Source organism: Harpia harpyja, chromosome 1, assembly GCF_026419915.1.
Source record: "Harpia harpyja isolate bHarHar1 chromosome 1, bHarHar1 primary haplotype, whole genome shotgun sequence".
In the NCBI taxonomy this organism is placed as follows: Eukaryota; Metazoa; Chordata; class Aves; order Accipitriformes; family Accipitridae; genus Harpia; species Harpia harpyja.
Window position 1 is genome coordinate 81,512,204 of NC_068940.1, and position 20,112 is coordinate 81,532,315.

Genomic DNA, 20,112 nt, shown 5'->3' on the forward strand with positions numbered 1-20,112 from the left:
GTTGACCTTGTCTCTTGAGCATGGCCCTGCATTGGCAGGTCTGTGCACAAACTGTGTTCGTAGCTCCTCTCCAAAATGCCCAGTTGTTCTGAGGACTTGAGTGCTGCCCAGGATTTACTGTCTGCCTGTGAAGGCTTTGGTGACAAGGAATCATCTGTTCAGATCACCATTTCCAGTCTTTTGCTAACCACAGTGTGCAGACAGCCCTTCCACAGAGCAGAGCCGGCCCTGAACGAGGGCGGCTTTTGTCTCATCCCTTTGCTGGACTTGCCTTTGGCATCAGCTGACCGCACCAAGCACTCAAGAATGTAATTTACCGTAACTCTGGCTTTGCCGCTCCTTCCTTAGCAACTTCTCTCCCTGCAGGACATTTGCGGTTTCCCTGGGAAGTGGTGTGCTTTCCTACAGGAACTTGTAATCCATTTTCAGCCTTGAGGAACAGACGTTGTTCCCAGAGCCCAAGCAGAAAAAACTGCTCTGAAGGAAGTTCTCCCAATAAGGTGAGGTTGGGCTATTAACTTGTTCGTGATTAGTGATCAATGTCCTGCACTAGCATTTTAAAATAATTATTCTGGGCTTGTGCCACTATTTGTTCACAAGTAAATTAAGTGCCATCTTCTGAAGAGTTAGCGTTTTGCAGCAGTGGCAGTAACACAGCCGAAATACTGACCAGTCACTCTGCTGGTCCTGGATGTACTCTGTGGTTGTAGAACTGTAACAGCCAGCACTTCCCTCAGCAGTGGTAGAAGTAACCCATCGAAACAGTAATTTCACATTTTCCAGTAGCTTAGAACGTCTTCAAATGAGCAGATCTACATGTTGTTGCATCTTGTCAAACTTCTACCTTTTTGTTGGTTTTGGCCTTTCAGAAAATAAAGAAAGTGTTCACCCATCACTGGCTTTTTTTTTTCCTCTTTAATTATTCCTGTACTGAAGGTTTTCCCAGCAGTCTGCCCGCAGACAGAAGCATGTGCAAGTGGCGGGCCTTATCTTTTCCTAAAGCATTTGAGGGGAGAGAGATCATAGGTAGGACTTAGTACCTGCTATTACCAATAGCAAAATTTCGAATTTTAACCTGAGGCAAGGAGGGTTGGAAGCTCATTGCCAACATCTTCTAAGGGTGTCCCAGCCTCGCAGCGCAGAGGTGGGAATGGAAGCTAGGCCACCGTGCATTAAAGCGGTGCTGGGCAAGACAGAGACGGCAAGAACACGTTTTGCAGCAAAAGCAATGCTGGGGTGCAGCTTCTGTCCCTCAGCCTGAAATCGCCACTTGGTAAAACTCGCTGGCAGCCTCAGTGCAGAAACAGCAGTGGAGGAAGATGCACCTCAAGCCTGGCCTGCTAATTACAAGGTAACGTGCACAGGGAAAATCTGGGCTTGTGACCCAGAGGAGGACATAACCCATCGTCTTTTACAAGCTGTAGAGTCTGGAGCAGTTCTGGGCATTTCAGAAACCAAGCTGCACAATGTGCACGAGCAACAAGGACATACGTATAGAAGGCTCCAGGCTTAGGAAGCTGCTGAGCAGACATATCTTACGTGTCAGTTGTGGACTTACAGCCTCTTAATATACCTATTTTAATTAAGATAATAATTTTATAGATCGAGGATTCTTTTGTCTTCTTGCAGGTGGTAGCCATATTAGCAGAAAGTAAGATTTATGATTCAGCCACTGGGAAACACAGACTGGGTTAGACAGATTAAGTGCAGAGTATTTGGCCTAGATTCTGCCAGATGTAAATCCACTGAAATGACTACACAAATTGGACAGTCTGCGCCCAATGCTTTTCCCTAATTTAATAATTTACTAAAATCAAATAAATAAAAAGACATATTAAACACGTTCAGCACAACTGCAGTACTTTGACTGTATAAAATGCCTATTATAACTAACCTACGCTTGAGTGTAAAATGGTAAAATATTTTTATATACCAAAACTAATCCAGGTCTTTTAAACAGACAAACATTGACCAGCATTAGCATGAAGGCAGTCGATTTTACATCGACCTGCAGCAAAAGACTGCATGCTACATTTCATCTGCATATGAAGAAAAAAGGCCATTCTCTTTCCCTGCTCTTTTTTTTTTTACTTCTTTTTACATAATTACAGATTGCAAACAAGATCCACTCAGAGGCCTGTGAATCATGCCAATTTGGCCAAGAGCTGGATTAAAATAATCTTCAGCACTGAGCAGAAGGAAGGAAAGAACAAGCAGGGCAAGGTCCATGTCTCCACCCTGCCCTCCCCGCCCCAAGTCTGACCCACGCAGCAACAGCTGTCCAGTCGCGCTCACCATTTATTATTTTTCTGGAATGACCAACACATGGGCAGCAAAGTGAGGACTCGATACAAATTCTAATAAAGATTCAGGATTTCTCATTTTATTGCATTCGTTGTCTAACAACAATAATACTCATTGGCAAGAAATTTATTTACACTAACAAATTAACTTTAAACCACAAGGCTTTGTTGTTTGTATTTAAACTGTAAGAATAAGAAAACAAAGGGCCACCATGATGTTTTGTTTTGATGTCTCCCAATAACTAAATATTAACGAAAGCTATTCTGGGGAAAACTCAACAATCTAGAGAAGTTTATATCAACCAAGCACAAGAGAACAAGCTCAGACATGGCACTACTGTGTCTTTCATGCAGATGATCAGACACCAAGATGTACAAACAAAAAGTTCAGGATAACATGCACTTCATATACATTTGACCTCTTTAAAAAAAGAAAAGGAAAAAACCTGAAGCGCAACCACCTCTTTAACCATATAAAAAGAAACAATGTAAGAAGCCAATTTTTACAGTGAGCACAGTGCATTTTAGTCTTTTAGCTGCCTGGTCTTCTAGCAATATGTCTAACACTTGTCAGTGACCAGTGAGTTACCATTGCAACGTGACTGGAAAATACGAAAGCAGTTGTTTGGACCGTAAATGTGTATGGGAAAGTATAGAGTCAGAAGAGGTTCACTGTGCACTCCCCAATTCCAAATGGGCTGGTTACTCCTTACATCTGGTGCCCTGGGATCTCCCTTTCCTTCAGATGCTTCTGCACCGGGGCCCGAACCCGATTCCACTGGTGTCAGTGACAAAGCTCCCACTGGAAACCCGGCAGGAGGCTCAGGCTCCCGGGTTATGCGGGTTGGACCTGACCTCATGAGTTGCAAGCCCTCCTCACTTCCCCTCGCTCTGGAAGAAGAAACCTGCCTAACTCAACAGACCAGGTTTCACAAACCCTCCAGCTCGTTCTTAACACAGTCCAAACTTCCCAAAGAAACAGGCAGCTCAAGGCACAACTGCCAAACCTTCCAGTAAGATGCCCTTTTTTTAAATCATTACTTAATGCCGACAGCAGAAGTACCAGTTAGCACTGCCGGTTAGTAACAGAAAGCTCATTTTATGATGAGAGATTGGAGGGCTCAATGTCATGACTAAGGTGTCACAGCTTTGAAAAATCAGTTCTACAGGTGGAAAAAGTACAGTAAAATCCATACAGGAGGTTAACAAAAGGGACTGTGCAATCTGCAGGTGACCCACACCACTGTGGTGAGTAAGTCACCTCGGATGTCACGCATAATCCTGCCCAAAACCAAGCTGCTGAAAGAGCTCCAATAGAAAGCAAAGTTAGGGTTAAAAATATAAAAAAGGGTTTCTTTCCTAGAATACTGACACCCCAATAAATCAATGCTGCCAACCTCCCACCCCAAAAAAAACCCCGAGGACAACATGCAGAAGGACCTGCAAAGGACCATTCTGTACACGGTTTTAACAAAACTTTAAAATCTTCTGATTTGCAAAATGTGTAAAACCCCACAAGAAAGAGTGAGCAAAGCTACTGGCACAGATGGGGGGAGCACGCTGGTGAGACCGAGGGGCAGTGCTTTGCTCCTCCGAGCTTGCGGACAGTCCCGTGGCCCTCTGCCTACCACGCAGACGGTGTGCCTACAGCCCTGGAATGCCCAGAACTGCTACTAGTGCAGTGTCAATCTGTATGAATATCCATGTATGTACATATGTATGTACACACACAAAACCATACATATTTATTTAAAGAGGGAATCAAGCCACAAATCGCTTCAACATTTCTAGAAAGACTAATTGATTTCATTATTTTCAACCACTAATTTAACAAAACTAAACCAAACCCATCTAACTGCTCTGTGCACTCTGCCCATTTCGACCGTTAAAGACTTGCAACTTAATTAAATATGTGCTGCTTTTTTCAAACATCTTGTTTTTTCAGTGTTTTGAACAACAACATAGGTTTCCTGAGGTTTTCAAGTGAGGGAGAGCACAGAATGAATGAAGTGCTATTAAAAGGGTCCAGCCCCTCTATCACTTAGTTTGATGACAGTGCAGGGGATGAGGCCACATCAAAAAAGAGTAAAATTGGGGTTTACTTTTGCCTTGACGGTATCTTTCTCTCTGTAAACACACGGCTAAGAAATCAACATTAAGACTTAATTCTTGCAAACTTCCCCAAAATTTCAGCACCAAGAAACAGTACAGACTGCAGTGCAGATGCTGTGAAGAACTACAGCTGAATCTGTGCAAACCTTTCCTTTAGATTTTCAGTGTTGTGTCGGTACCTGAACAGTACTTCTTGGCCGTACCCAACTAAATGCTGATCCTCTTCCTTCCTACTGTAGAACTGGATTCTGCACTATTAACAAGAATGGGATTTCTTTATCTGACTTAAAAGTGGAACACAATTCATTCACAAAAATCACACAACATTGCCCACCTCTTACTTGCCAGCACGTGAGCTAGGAGGTGAGGGTGGAGCAGCTCAGGAGGACAGGAGGCTCTGATGGAAGCAATGAAGTATGAGGAACCCCAATGCTCGGTGTCAAGAGCCTGTGAATGTCAATGAGAGCTGAGGACTCGCAAGCTTCAGAGGAAAGCTGCTCAGTAATTCTAGTAAAAGCTCGATTCTTGTGGTATCCCTGGAGCAGACTAGAGTCATGGCACAAGAGATGCCTTTGCAAAAAAATTTAAAAAGTTAAAAAAATGCAAAAGCCTTTGTATACACTGAGATACAAACATCACCTAACTCTGTTCGGCTTTTTGTTACTGAATTCTGTTCCACTGTGCAACTCTAACCTATGATCTAGAACAGGCTCCACTTACAGTGACTCTCACCAGACTTGCTCAGAGCAGTGGGTGAAATGCAAACAGCAGTGGGCAATACTCTGTGCATTGCAATGAACAGGTTTGGCTCCTTCCTCACGCCCTGGTCCTGATCTGCCTGGGCAGACTGAAACTGAATTGGGAGTTTTAACACGGAGGTAGCACAGGTGCAGCACCCTACCACATGGGAAAATACAAGCTAGAAACAAGTAATGTCAGTTTGTTTGGCTGATTTGGACAGAGCAATGAGCCACCACTCTCTCCACAATCTCAGTATAAACACTAGGTTTTTTAGGACTAAAGTAACCTGCAGTGTTGTATCTTTTATTTTCTATTTTTCAGAGTTCCATTTTTTGCTAACTCTCCTTTCTTCATCCTTTCAAAGGCTTGACACATTCACAACCTGGCAATACTGCAGCAATGAGCAGAAGTAGAGTTCACAGAACTGGCCTACCACCGTAACCAGGGAGAAGTTACTTCACCAGCCTGCTCTGGTCACCCAGGTGTAAAGATGACACAGATGCACGGCAAGAGGCGTGGAAACACCACGCTGCCGGCACAGCAGTTTAAAGGTGGCCAGGCAAGTCAGCATACTCAAAATTGCTTTAGCTCCACAAATAAATACGCAAAGTAGGCGACAGTTACATTTGCAGGTGAGCCAAAAGAAAAAGTCTTTCCAGTCATTTAGCATGGAATTATTTGTTTCTTCTTATTACATTAAAACCCCACATTAGTCTGACTTGGCATTGGTTTACAGGAAGTTTAAGTTAAGAACAATGAGACATCCGTATCTTTTGTTTCATACATGCCATTACCACATGATGTCTGCACATCCCAACAATGAGTTACCATACTTAATAAAAGAAACCACATAAATCTCTTTTATCATGGAAAAAGCAAAACTCTTGACATTGCTCGGTTTGCTTAGTTTTCATGTGTTGACCAAAATGCATTTTATGGTTTTATTTTAAATTTAAGCTACCAGGTTTTTAAGCTACCAGTTTTTTTTAAGTTAGGTTTTTGTTGGTTTTTTTTTAGTCTGAGAATAACAAAATAACCTTACCACAAAGCAATAACCCCTCCCCGAATACTTAAAGGACTTAAGTCGAAATAGTTATTCTGCAGAATAAGAATCTGATTTATGAAGAGATTAACTAGGCACTGTTCTAAGCAGCAAGAATGAAAACTCAATATATAATGCCAAGCAGTCTGCTCAGTTTTCTAAGAAAACAAAGAACATAAAACAGGGACACCACCTTACATTACTATGTACAACCAGTTAAACATTACTACAATGTAAACATAATTTAAAAAGAAAATCATAATCGAATGCATTTATCAACATTGTATTTAAAATATTAAATTTCCAGTTTCTTCCAGGTAACTTCTCTTACTCAAATATAAACTGATAACCTCCTAAAATAACAGAATGCTAGTTTTACAAGGCTGTTAAACAGTTGTATAATTTTTCTCCTACAAAGAGTGCAGAAAGATTCACTGCAATGTGGAAGTCTTGTTAGCAGGTATATTTTTTTGGCAGTGGTCTATCTCAGGAAAAATACCACAAGCCTTTAGAAATACCAGGAAGTATCTTTTATGACAATTTCATTTTTACATCTGAATAAAATATACATCAGAAACTTGTAGAAATTGGATTTGGAAAGAAAAATAAAGCTAATGCTAAGTAGATCTGTTGTGTATTAATTTTGAATGAACTAGGCTCTCTCAGTTTACAGACCATTTTACATGTCAAAGAAATTATTAGGATCAAAAGAAATTTAACTATAAACATTGCACGCCAACTGTTTCAAATCTGATCTTCAGAGAACTTTACAGACACAAATCTGAATGCTATAAAGTACAGAGCGGAACAGAAGCCAAGCCAAACGAAAACAAACATTTTCTTCAAAAGAATTCAATATTTGCATTTTTTAGGCTGGCAAATTTGTAAGTTCAAGATTCTAACTTTGCAACAACATCTTAAACAGCTTATGGGTTGGTATGACTAGACGAAGACTGCAACTTCCAGAATGCATGAAAGGGAAGTGACGTTTCTCAACTGTAAATGCTGCTACGTAGTTAGCTTTGACTATAAAGCAGTAAGGTAACGCCTCTAGCTTCTTATTGTGGGTATTTGCTTGTTGTCTGCCCATTCTTTTGAAGAAATACTGAATATTTTAATACCGCTCTTAAGAGGCAGTAACACCATGCACTGCGAGCTATACACTGCTTCTGTCATAGTCAAAACTACACAGCAGGCTTTGCTGATGGCCTCATATACCAGGAAAACAGAAATCTCTGAAGGATGTAATACAACCACTGCTAAGCCATCAAAACATTCTACAGCCTACGCCCAAAAATTCAGGTTTTGGTGGGGATATTCTTTAAACACATCAATGAAAACAGTTAATATATGGCAGCTTTAGATTTACTAACCGTCACCTCCATGGCAGCATTGATCTTAACAGCAATGTACTGAATTTAATTTTAACCAGAATCCCTCGTCTTCCTCTTCTTAAAGTGCACTTCTGTAAAAACTGAAAATCTTCAGCAGACTCAAGTTTGAGAATCGTTTCTAACAGCTTCGTAAGAGCACAACACAAAGCTTATTCTCCCAATGCTTTTAGGAGAATGAATCTGAAGATGTGGTGTTTTTCTTGGAAAAAAAACCAACAAAACCAAACCAAAATAAGCCCGGTTTCCTGTTCAAAACGCATGAAAAAGAAAGCGGAGTGTGCTAGAAGAAAGTTGCCTACACACTGGGAGCACAATGAAATTTATACAGATCTATACTCTGTGCTCTAGTTAGAAATTCATCCTTGCTCAGGTATCTAAAGGATAAATGTTATCCTCAGATTTCTGTGTAAACCCACATAATCATTTAAGGCTTTGCCTCCTTCCTGGATTAACTATTGTACAGTTAACAGAAAGAGTTTCGCCTCCTGTCTTTTACCCAGGGGGAATATAGACTCTCCTGTCTTTATCTCCAGTGTATAATAAGAAGTCACTGAACAATTGTGTTTCCAGAGCAGTGTTGCTTCAAGGTACTGATGCAAGATGAAACTTCAGTAGACGGAACTGAGTATCCAGACACCGTAAAGAAGCTGAACTTCCAGTTAGAAAGTTAACTCTTATCAGACAGAGCACAACTGCTTTTATCCAGCTGAAGAAATATTCACCAATCATTTTGACTGGCCATCCTATTCAGAAGAGGTGAAGCAGTGGACCATGCTCCTCGGCATCATGCTGGTTACTGAAGTGACCAAACACATACAGCTCAATAGAGAAGAGTAGTTTGGAAAGAAACACTGCCACACAAATATGAAATCTGTTAGCTGTCAACAACAACAAAACAAACCAAGAGGCTGGGGTTGTTTCACATGGCAACAGCAACGAGCGTGAACTGGATATGCAGGAAAATAAAACTACACAATATAAATTTCCCTAGTCAATCTGTGTATAGCCCCATTTCTCTGTACAAGCTCTTGTGTAATGAATACAAGAAAGCTGCAGGGGCTCCAGGGTGGATATGAGTTTCTCTTCCCTTGAAGTGCCTCCGCTTTGCTAACTCAGCAGCACTTCTGCTTATCACTGCTCATTAGTGCCCTCTGTTGCATCTGATGAAGACTTGTCTGTTTTCTTCGATTTCCTCTGCAGTTGCTCTTGTTCCTTCTTCCGAAGCTTTTCCCTTTGCTTTTCCATTTTCTCTTGAGCTTTGCGAGCTTTCTCCAAGGATGCTTTCATTTCCTTTAGCTTTTTTTTAATGATTGCTCTGTCCTGGGAAGATGTCATACCAAGAGCCTGAGGTGGGGAAAATAAAATTAAAAAAAGAAAAAGAATTTAATACAGTTTAATCCATCCCAATTTTTTTCATATTCTAGTAATAACTCTTCTTAGGTAGAAGACTAACAACTAAGCAAATCTGAGACAGACTCAGATACATTACTGATGTGTAAGTAATACACTTCTGTACTATTTTCCATGCCTTCCACTTCTAGAATATTAAAGAATTAGAACTCACTGCCACCACCAATGTTGATTTCATTGATCAAATGAGGCAAATAAAGATTAAACTATTTGCCTGAAGTCATCTAAGTCTACAGAGAACAAGACTTCCAATTCTCACTCCAATTCTCACTGCCTTAGTCAAAAGTTCGCTTGCTCTCTTCTAAAACACCTAGAGTTAGTGAAACACCAGCAAAAAAATTCAGAAAGGAAACACCAAACTTGGACTTTCAGATCTGCTGAGCTTCCCACAAACTCCTTCCTGTAATTATTTTTGAGGAAAGTAGGCTTCTATTTTCACTACAAGAAACAATGCATACTTTATACATCAAAACTGTATTTAGTTCTAATATAGTACAACTGGCATCAGCTTATGCCTCCAGTATCCCACTAATCCATTTTTCAGTTGCTACTTCTGATGTATGTCTGTTTATGAGAAATATGTGCATGCAAATACCACTTATACATGCTGCTATATGATTTATGCGAGTACATTACATACACCCAGTGTTTTCACAAAGCAAATACCCTCTATTTCTGAAGCTTCTGAATCCAAGTGCGTATGGGAATTTCTTAAAGTGTTGCTGTGGCTTTATACACTGTGTTTATTATTCTAGTCTATCACTACTCCACACACAGGGATTCACTGCTTTCTGGATGAATTCTTACTTCCTTTAAGATTACCTAAAGTGACAACGAATACTACAGTTAGTCTTGAAGTCCAGTCAGTCAGTTACCTTGAGCTTACTCCCATCCAGCTGAAGGAGATGCTCCCCATTAATGTTTTGGGCACTGAATTCGGAAACATACTGTTCAAGGTTCAGGCTCATTAACCAGTGGGAAACCTGCTGCACGCTCCATTCCTGAACAGCACGACTCTGACACTGACTGTGCTTAGGAGACTGTCCATCGTCAAGGATCTGTGACAAAAACATGCTCCATTATTTCTAAAAGAGTAACACGGACGAGTAACAATATTCTGTACAAACCGCCAGCATCAGAGCAGAGGTATCTGTACTATGTTTACACTACAACAGTAACAATTTTACACCGCTATATTACATCTGTATCTAACCAGATATCTAAGAACTGGTGCAAGGTACCTAAAAAGCCTTCTATCTATGAACAGAAGAAAAAGGAACTGGCATTCCTTTTAATCCAAACAGGGCCTGAAATGGCCAGGTGGCACAATTCAGAACAGGTATGCTCTCACCCCCTCGCAAGATTTTTATCCTTCAAATTAGAATGTTTCTAAAGGATGCAATGAATTCTGCATTCTACTTCCCGGGCTCATTCACAGATCTTTATGATGTGTTTAAGCTATAAGACAAGAAATTCAGGGGAAAAAAACCCTCAGAAAACCACTCTAAAGTTCAAAGTGATGACATCAAACAGCCAGTGAGACTGATACTATCTATGGAAGACTATGAGATGACACAGAGGAGCGGTAAGGAACACACAGCGATCCCACAGCCCTGGCCCTGCTCGCATCATGTTGCGCTGCTGCGGAGGAGAGCACAAACACAGCACCAGCAGGGGCAGGTGGGGCGTCAGCTGCTGGAGCAGCCCCGCATCCCTGCTCTGCTGCTTTATTCCACCCAGGGCTGTGACAGTGGGCCCTGAAACAAAAGCTACTCTGTCCCAGCCGTGGTCAGCAAAGCAGCTGCTACAGGCTGCAGCAGCTGTCTGCTGTTAGAGCAGCTTTTACACTGTGTTAGATGATCCTGGGAGCTCTCAGCTTCTGGCTCTCCAGTTCTCAGGGCTGGGGAAAAGACGGTTCAAGCAGTATCTCTTCCTTCTCCTATCGCCAGCAGGAGCTCAGTGCAGCTGATGCTTGGCCTGGTGGATTTGCTCTGATACCGACCCTCCTCCCCCTTGCAGCATACTGCAGAAACTGCAATTTGCTATGGCCTTGAAAACTCTTAGCAGAAAGGAGAGGGGAACTCAAGACAAGGAGAGAGGAGCCAGTGACATCTGCGTGTTCTGCTCGAACAAGGGGGTTTGCCACACAACACCATAAAACAAGAAATGTGAATCTGCAAATGAGACGATACGTTGCCACGCAATGGTCACACGATTCACCACAACAGCACACTAGTATCTCACCTCATCATCAATCATATCCAGGCTCTGAGTGAGGGAGCAACAAAGAAATGGGAAAGAAAAGCATTATAGAAACAAAATACAGAACATGTAACAGCATGTAAAAGTTCAGGCAAGGGCAGCACCAAGATTTGCAAACAGATATGGCTACTCAAAACCAAAGAGATTTCTTTAAAATAAAATTATTTCCAGAAGCAGAGAGGTTATGTTGAAAGCTCAGCACACACATGATTTGGCAGCTAAACCTGAGACTGTGTCAATGAAACCCCCTTGGAGTTCCTGGTCTTGACACCCTAGAACCGGTGGGAACCTTCCTGATGGCTCCAATGCCAAAGAGCAAAAGCTCCTTAATTAAAGAACAACCTGCAAGAACGGGGTTCCCTCCCCACCCTTTCATTTTTTTCATCTCCTTCAAATAATCATGTCAGATCTGCCAGAGAAGCCTGAGCGAAGGAGTGCTTGCAGCAATACGCTATGAAAGGCTGAAGAGCAATGCTGGCCTAATCCCCTGCCAGGGTGGTTGCAGAGGTTTCCACTGCAGCTCTTGCTGAACACGCTGCCTGATTTGGAGGCTGCAATTTGGCACACAGCAGAGGATGGAGAAAACACATGCATTTTTATAGACCTGTTCAGGCTTGATATTTTAGAAGTGATAAAGTAGAGAGCTGAACAAGCAAAATGAAAGCATTTTCAAGCTTTTAATTCAATACCACTGGGAACAGGGCATTGTTACAATAAAATACATAATATAAGAGGAATGAAACATGGTAAGAGAGTGAAATGTATTATCAAGATAGTATTAATGCTAAATAAAGTGTAAATGATTACTTTGTTGTTTTCAGTAATTCATAGAATATACAGACCTGTCAGCACTCTCCTATGATGTTATAAATTTTTGCCCTTTATTACCTGCAGTAAGTAACCTCTAAAGAATGGTTGGGTTTGTAGACTTGCATTTTGGCAAATGGACTTGCATGGAACAGCTCTCATTCTTTAAACCCATGCAAAGCATGCAGGCAGTAATAGAACAAACCTAATTATCATTAAAAAAATAAGACATAGATACTTCAAGTTCCTCCTCTCTAGAAAAAAACCCTGGCTCAAACTTCACATGAAAATGTGAAGTTCTTATGAAGTGTTTGTAAAAGAAAAAAGGCACAGGTTTCCTGAGTCCACAGGACATGTTGTCAGCTACTGTCAAATTGTGCAACTTCACTGACAACTGAGTTACAAAACTAGAATCTTAAGAAAAGTATTTTCAATATATTATATCCAGCTCAATTATGTCACCAGTTTACAGGGTTAGGAATGCTTCTTCACATTATCGTTGTTGGAAAAAACTCTGGTTTGAAGTAACTGAATTCAAATCCACTGTGCAAAGCAAGCACAAAGAATGTAAAGTGGATTAACACATATACGTTCTAATCAATATACATACATTCAGGTACAGTAACACACAATTACTGCATGTACAAGTCATTATTATTTTGAAGTATCAGGGTAAAAATTAGTCTAGGTGAAGGTGCCTTACATCTCTGCTATATTTACCAAACTATACTCTATGTTTATTACCTTAAAATTGTCTCAACTATGTCTAGTTTAGTGTATGTATAGATATACCTATGGGTCTGCATGTACATATTTAGAATGTAGGAAAAATGTATTGAAATATGTGAGGATATAGCATCTCTTAGGAAACCAACTGCGTTCTACTTTCCTACAATAATACCATAGGACCTTTATTTCAAGTCATTATTATGTGAACAAGAAAAATCATAATCTAGAAACCAAGATTAATTTTCTTCTCCCATTTTACCACCTAAAAAATATCGCTTTATTGTTTGAGTAATTATCAAGCAAAATGCCACGGGAGAAAGAAAACAACTATTTCCCACCTTAAAACAATTTCATCAGCATACCTCATCTGACGACAGTGCTAAGGAGTGCGAGAAACCTGGGGTTTTAGGTTCTGCTCCTAAACCGCTCAAATCAGCTGAACTTGTGCTGCTGGGACTGAAATCATCATTGAATGTGAAATTCTGTGGAGAAAAAGATGAGTTAGAATGAGCAAACGATCTCACATGTGCATCTAAAAGTGAAATTTGCTTTCTGTCTTCCAGGTTGGCATAGTTCAAGAGTGATTTCAATCATATACCAAACCAGTCACAATACACATGAGGAAGCCTAATTTTTAGTATTGTTAATATTTATACATTGCACAGTATTTTTACCACTGTGTACTTCAAGAGACCCCTTTGCCACCTTAATGCCTCAATGAATAGCAAAGCGGTCTGAAAGCAATTTCCAGACTCCCTCTTAAGATGCTGGCTCTTATCCTGGAGCTAAACCGCTGCTTCCGCAGGTTAAGCACTAGCATTTTACTGTCCTCCAAATATTTAGGACAAGCATAGCACAGGCAGTAGCACAAAGAAAAGGACAGAGGATTGATTAGCAGAGAGAAGTGAAAACTGCTATTGAAAGAGCAAGAAGAATATCCTGTGAATCCATTTCTGAGTCCCAAACAATCTCCTAGAAAACTGAAAGGATGCTCCCTCTTTGCCTATACCTTTAGAAAAAAATGAAATTGAAAGTAAAAGAGATCTTTGGATATTGAATGTTATTTCCTGAACTAATAACCATAAAACAAACCCTGTTTTTTCTTAACAATGCAATCACAGACATCACACCTTACAGCAAAGAATAGGAAAAGCGTGCACATATTTTCCAGGAATACAGCAAAATTACCATCAGAAGACGACAAAAATTAACAAGTATTTCACATTAGAGTGAGAACCATAAAAATCCAAAATCTATAAAAAATTAAGGACACCATGATATTCCATTTAACTTGAATATGCAATTGATGATACAGAGACCTCTAATCTAACATCTAAATGATATCAAATTCAATTCACCTTTGACATTCAATTTAAAAAAATATATCCAAGCATCAAAACCAAAAACACCACTAAAAAAGTTATCCTTTTGTCCTCCCCGAAGATATTTGACCTATCTTTCCTGACAACAAGAAGTATTCCAAAAATATCAAGTGTCGGTCCTCTTAGTTTTGCTGGAAATCCAACTAAATATTGGTATCACACTGTGCTTTAAAAACCTGACTAGCAGTATAGAAACTGTTAATTTAAGAGCTTGCAAACTTTACAGAGAATATAAAAATGTTTTTGTGGTAAGTCTTCTCATACCTATGTTTAGAATTCCTGTTCTGCTCTTCCCAACTCTTTATAGAGGAGCCTCCTTAATAGGCAAACTTTTAGCCCCCACAGAGTTCGTAGGCCAGGAGTTCAACAGCTCTACCTCCTGTTGTGTGAAGAACATCTTTTTCTTTTTTAAGTACTCTGATTTTTATTTCACCTCTATTTTGTGCAAGCTTCAGCCTTACGATGAATTCAAGTCTTTAAAATTTAATTTTCTATAGGAAAAACACAAGATAGCCAAGGCCTGCTAATAATTATGACAGCATGACAGACTTCCCCTCCAAACCTCAACCTAATACTAACTGTAAAAGGGGGTGCTTTTTTCCCCATTGGATAATTATTTTTATACAATGTTTCTTTAAAGGCACAAATAGGATTTACATGTCTAATCCTCATCTTACTTTTTCAAAAGAAACCAGGTAACCAATCAGTTTCTCTTTAATCTTCAGATATTTCACCTGTGGTCTTCTCTATCAATCTAATTTGGACTTGTCAGCCTTGTGTTGCTCTCCCTACCAGGTAACACAAGCACAGCTATGACCTTGCATAGCGTGGTGCACAGCAGAAGTAAGGTATCACCAGCTTTTGGCACCAAAAGAGTAAGAAACGCCTGTGGAAACTGCTGTTATGTACATGCATATGTTTGTAGGAGACAGAGAAATTAGATTTCGGATTCATACTCCTGTACACAGGGTTGAGAACCGTATCTGTTTCTTTTTACCAGACCAATATAAAAAGTCAACTGCGACAAGTTCTAAGAAAATACAGGCAGAGAAACACTTTCTAGAAGTGAAAATAAACATGAAAAAGCTAAGTATGTTACTATAACTAAGGGTTATTTAAGGAGTTATCATGCTGAAACATTCATGCACATAGAAAGAAATCACACAGATGTATTAAATTGCAATGGTTCATATTTACAGTTCAAGCATCTTCATATATAGAGAATTAAATCCAACATCCAGCATGCACAAAAACCAGATTTCATTATTGAGGGAAAAAAGGCAGATGACTGACAGCATACAGCATATCTTCACTTGCAAACACCTCATTGAACATGGGTAGGTATTCCCACAATCAGTCCTGAAGAATGCAGAAAATATCTATAACTGAATATACATATCTAGCATTTGTTCAGTGGATCCAAATGCTAATTTCCACTGGCACCACTTGCTTTTGTAATGGTACACCACACCACAGTTAGTTTACTGAATTACTGTACATTCAGACAGAGTAAAAAGGTAGAATGTGGAATGGTACAATGACAGATGTTCTGTTCAGATGAGCTTTTACCGTACAATGAACACCATGCACTGTTTATTGTAGTAGTCACATATTGGCCTGTTCTTTTTCCAGAAACATGAAGCCAATTATGCCACTCAACATAGTGGGAATAAGGTAGTTTTTATTTTCTACCTTTGACCCTTTTTTAGCTGGACTTATATTTTCAGAGGAAGGTTCAGTTGAGCTGGTAGGTGATGGCAGGTTGCTAGAAGAATTGGATCCCTTGCCACTCTCTCCATACCATGTGAATGGTACACAGTGTGGGAGAGAGGAGGATCGCTCTGCCAAAGATTTAGTGTTTGCTGACTTCTGCAGCATCTCTCTGGTGGTCCTGTTTAAGAGAAAGGAGCAGGAATATGTGTTAGATTATAACATAAGAGAAAACAAAATGCTACAGAGGCAGTTAATTGTAAAAGGAGTGACATTCCCTGTTAACTGTGACTAAAGAACTGAGTGGCACACAGCTAGTAAGGGCATGCCTGAAATCTCTCAGCAAAAGAAGAAAAAAGTGGGTTCTTTTGATACTCTAACTCAAGCTCTCTTAGACAACACACACCCAGCAAACAGAAACAGATGCCAGCTGAAAATGCCTATACTCCCACCGCGTGGATGTGAACCAGCTCCAGTCAAGAAGCCACATGTTGTGTTGGTGCATTTCTGAGCCCCAGTGGAATCTCAGCATGATTAAATAGATGAGCCTCAGCACTGACCCAAGTGGGCTCTGGTTCCCAGAGAAGGTCTGGCTTGAATTTCAAGCACAGACAGAATGAATCAGGTGTGTCTGTATCCATCTATGGAGATGTGCCTTTGTTATAACAGTTAAATACTAATAGAGTATTATTATCTTGATTTTAAAGTTATCAAATATTAAAAATATTAATACAGAAAACTTAAATAAGCACCTATGTGATATTATCAGCTTCTCTCTTTGTAGTAGCAGATTGCAGTGGATAATGTGATCAAGACAAAGGTAACAGTTATAAAATAAAATGCCTAAATTATTTGCTGAATATATCATGTCAACAGGACAGTATGTAAATTAAAAATAACTACGCAAAGTGTCTGACTCAAAGAACATATGCATATGCCATATTCTCATATTATATATTACTGTTCTAAGAGCATTAAACTTCCACTGCTCTTAGCAGCCATCAGTAAATTGCATGTATGTAAATCTCCCCTCAACTTCTACCACTAGAGCTTTGTATATTGTGAAGCCTCTTCTCTGTACAGATGAAACTGAGGTTGTCAAACGGCCCCCTCCAAGGAAGCAGAAGAATGCTCCCTCCCTTTAGCAACATAAAGAAAGATAGATGTATCTGATCCAGTCCTGTACCCCTCCCTCATCCTCTAATCTTGCTTGAAAGTAGAAAATAAAACCAAATTATATTGCCCGAATTACCTAGCTTCAGGCAGGGGAATATATGCTTCTTATTTAAATGGGGAATTCTATTTACATATCCTGAGTGCTGTTTTTTGGCAATGGCAAAACAACGCATGCAACATCCATCTGACAGCATGATTAATTCTACATCAATCAGTTGCTGTAATGGACATAATTATAACAGAATGCTGTCTTTTGATCATCATCTGTCTTCTTTCAAGGAGTTTATACAGCTTTGGACTGTAGAGAAAACATCCTCACATTTCTTCTGAGGCAAATTCTTCAGTGTTAGTAACAAAGGAAGTGACAACGGGTGTTTAAAAAGTTATACTGAAATAGTAACATTCCAGTTGACAGAGGCACAGTGAGAATTACAAATGCTTATAAATTTTGACTTTGCAAGCAGTATTAAACTTTGTTTTTAGTAACTGTATCCAAACTCAGAAATATTAACAATACAAATAACTGATTTATCAAATGGTCTAATAAGTAACTGATCTCTATTCCGAGATCTGCTTTCGCTAAGGAAGATACCTATAGGATCTCACAAATGTCTGTAACATACTATGTTGGTATACGGAACACATCAACTTCTTACAAACAAGTATACATTCATTTCCCCAACCCTGTGGCTTGGTATTTAAATGATGTTTAATATCCTGCTAAGGGCACTAACTGCCTTACAGCTACAGACGTGGAGAGAATTTGCTTTAACAAATCTCTCCCTGTCACTAGGGAAATCCAGCAGTGAATATCACTAACTCCAGGTCACACTGCAAGCAGACACACCAGTGGAACCAACTGAACAGGTGTTCTGACACCAGCGCAGCGGCAACGGCTGCTGCCTAAGATCACTGAAGATCCTGCCAGGTATTTGCAGGATACAAATGTACAAAGGTATGCTGAGACAAAACATTGCACTTCAGTACAGTGTGCCTGAGGGAGCAAGTCTAAGGTTTCTTTTGCTTTTCTGATTTTACAGAGCTACACAATATACTCATCACTGGGTGTCCATATATTAGACTGTCAGCAAAACTCCACAAACGGCTACATACTGGTCTTCCACCACAATGATTTTCTGAGCAGCGTTCAAAGTCTGCTTTCCTCTGACAGCTCTTTTATCATGTAGGTTTTCTTTTGCACTGTTTTATGTGCAGAGAGTTTTTGAGTTGCTATGTCTTTTCTAGACTTTTGGAATGTGTTAAGTTTGCTTAGCACTCCTGACATTAACTTGTCTTCCATACCTGGAACCAGGTATCACCCCCTGTAGCTGTGATCTTGTCAGACTCATCAGTACATGAGCAGAGACCTTCAGTAATAATCTACACTAGCTTCTGCAGAGATGAATGCTTCCTGCAATTTTGAATATTCATTTATTTACTCAGAGTCCAGATGCTGGTGATACAGTCTCATTAGATCTCACAAGGAATTCACAATTCCTTCACTGAGAGTTGGTGATGTGACAAATGCAGTCAGCATTTTTCCTACCTATTTTGAACTCACGATGTTCATCTTCAGAAACAAACCCTTCTGAAAGCGTACCTGACGTGGGAGCCGTGAAGCTGCAGTGAACAGCTGCTGCCCATCCTCGCTCTGGGTTTTTTTTTTTTTTTCAAAAAAATATGTGGAATTGTGTCAAGATTTCTGGTTCATGGCTATTATTAACTGACTGTGTGTGCATCTTATAGGCCAGCTCTGATAACCTATTTCTGGAAATCCCATCAATGGATGCAACAGTAGCAGCGATGCCACGATATTATAAGCCTCAAAGTATTTTTAGATTATATGTTAGTCTGTCGTTAGTTAACAAATCTAGGTTTGTAAGCTCAGAAGGTTATGTCAAAGCTTAGCACTTATTTATATGAAGTCAGTGGGGCTGTTAATGTTCCCATCTGCTAGGATGATTAGGTTTTTCCAATGTTTCTGGCATATCATTTCTTGCATTCTCAATCTTTTACCCATACCTACTGCCATAGGTCACCCTAATAGCTTCTTTCTCTTTCCGCTTCTTGCCCTTGTTTGAACTCCTTCTCAAGGGAGCCCTACAAGAATATTAGAAAACATCAGGAAACATCTTTGAAATTTTACTTTCAATCCTTTTAATGAAAAAAATAAGTATTTTAAATAACAAAATGCTTACCCAAGATCTGCAAGTTTTCGCTTTAGTTTTTCTGTATGCCCTATAATAGGGCTAGTTGTTCTTGCTGCCTGAGCACATGTGGCACCATCTAGGATACATTTGTACATGGAAGAATGTACGTTATTATTTTTAATTGCTGATAGCTATTCCACTTTCCATCTAGAACAGTTTGTGTATTTTTTCATAATTAGATACACATACAGGTACACATGTGTGAGTACACAATTTAATTAGGTGAATTCTTCTAATTTTTAAGAAGATGGTGTGAAGAGGAATAAAAATAAATAAATACTTTCAGAATTTGAAAATATACATGAAGACATCTTATTTTAATTGAAGAAAATGAAAAGTTAATTTTGGTTGAGTTTTAATGAGTAAGTCAAACAACACAAAGATTTACAAGTAAACATTACAGTGAATCTGTTTTTAAACTCAGCAGTAGCCGCTTAAGTTTCCTTTTACAGAACTCACTTGCTATGTATGCTTTACTTCCAAAATGACTCCGGAAATACTTCCTTGAACATTGGAGCCAAGGGTACCTTTTATGATGGACATGCTAGGTAATAGTTATCTATTTAGCTTGAACATCTTTGTTAAATAAACATTTAACTTGAAATCCAAGCATTCTGAATTAAAAAAAAAAAGAATTAAAAGTAGCTTAGTTAATAAATTTGCCCTGAGACGTCTATCAATTTTTGATCTCTTCTACAAACACTGTTAAAGCATAAAGAGGAAACAGCCTGCAGTACCTATAAAGCCAAAACAATTAATCTGAGTCTGCAAAACAGCCTATGAAATCTATATGGAAGCTAAAAGAAAACACACAGCAGCTGAAAAATTTAGACA

At 39.5% G+C, this 20,112-nt stretch overlaps 1 protein-coding gene across 6 annotated transcripts in view; it reads right to left on the minus strand.

Annotated features, from left to right (window-relative positions):
* Window positions 1-2,361: 2,361 nt before the first annotated feature.
* The window catches only part of PPP1R9A (protein phosphatase 1 regulatory subunit 9A), a 149,715-nt gene continuing 131,964 nt past the window's right edge, over window positions 2,362-20,112 (minus strand). For 3 of the 6 annotated variants that reach the window (XM_052801729.1, XM_052801723.1, XM_052801737.1), the window contains exons 14-20: window positions 19,267-19,354; window positions 19,091-19,168; window positions 15,875-16,073; window positions 13,163-13,282; window positions 11,247-11,270; window positions 9,878-10,060; window positions 2,362-8,936 (exon numbers count right to left, since the gene is read on the minus strand). In XM_052801729.1, the coding sequence (XP_052657689.1) occupies window positions 8,724-8,936; window positions 9,878-10,060; window positions 11,247-11,270; window positions 13,163-13,282; window positions 15,875-16,073; window positions 19,091-19,168; window positions 19,267-19,354 (905 nt within the window). In that variant the 3' untranslated portion in view covers window positions 2,362-8,723. The remainder of the gene's footprint in view (window positions 8,937-9,877; window positions 10,061-11,246; window positions 11,271-13,162; window positions 13,283-15,874; window positions 16,074-19,090; window positions 19,169-19,266; window positions 19,355-20,112) is intronic. The other 3 variants (XM_052801745.1, XM_052801755.1, XM_052801765.1) reach the window with 3 other exon arrangements.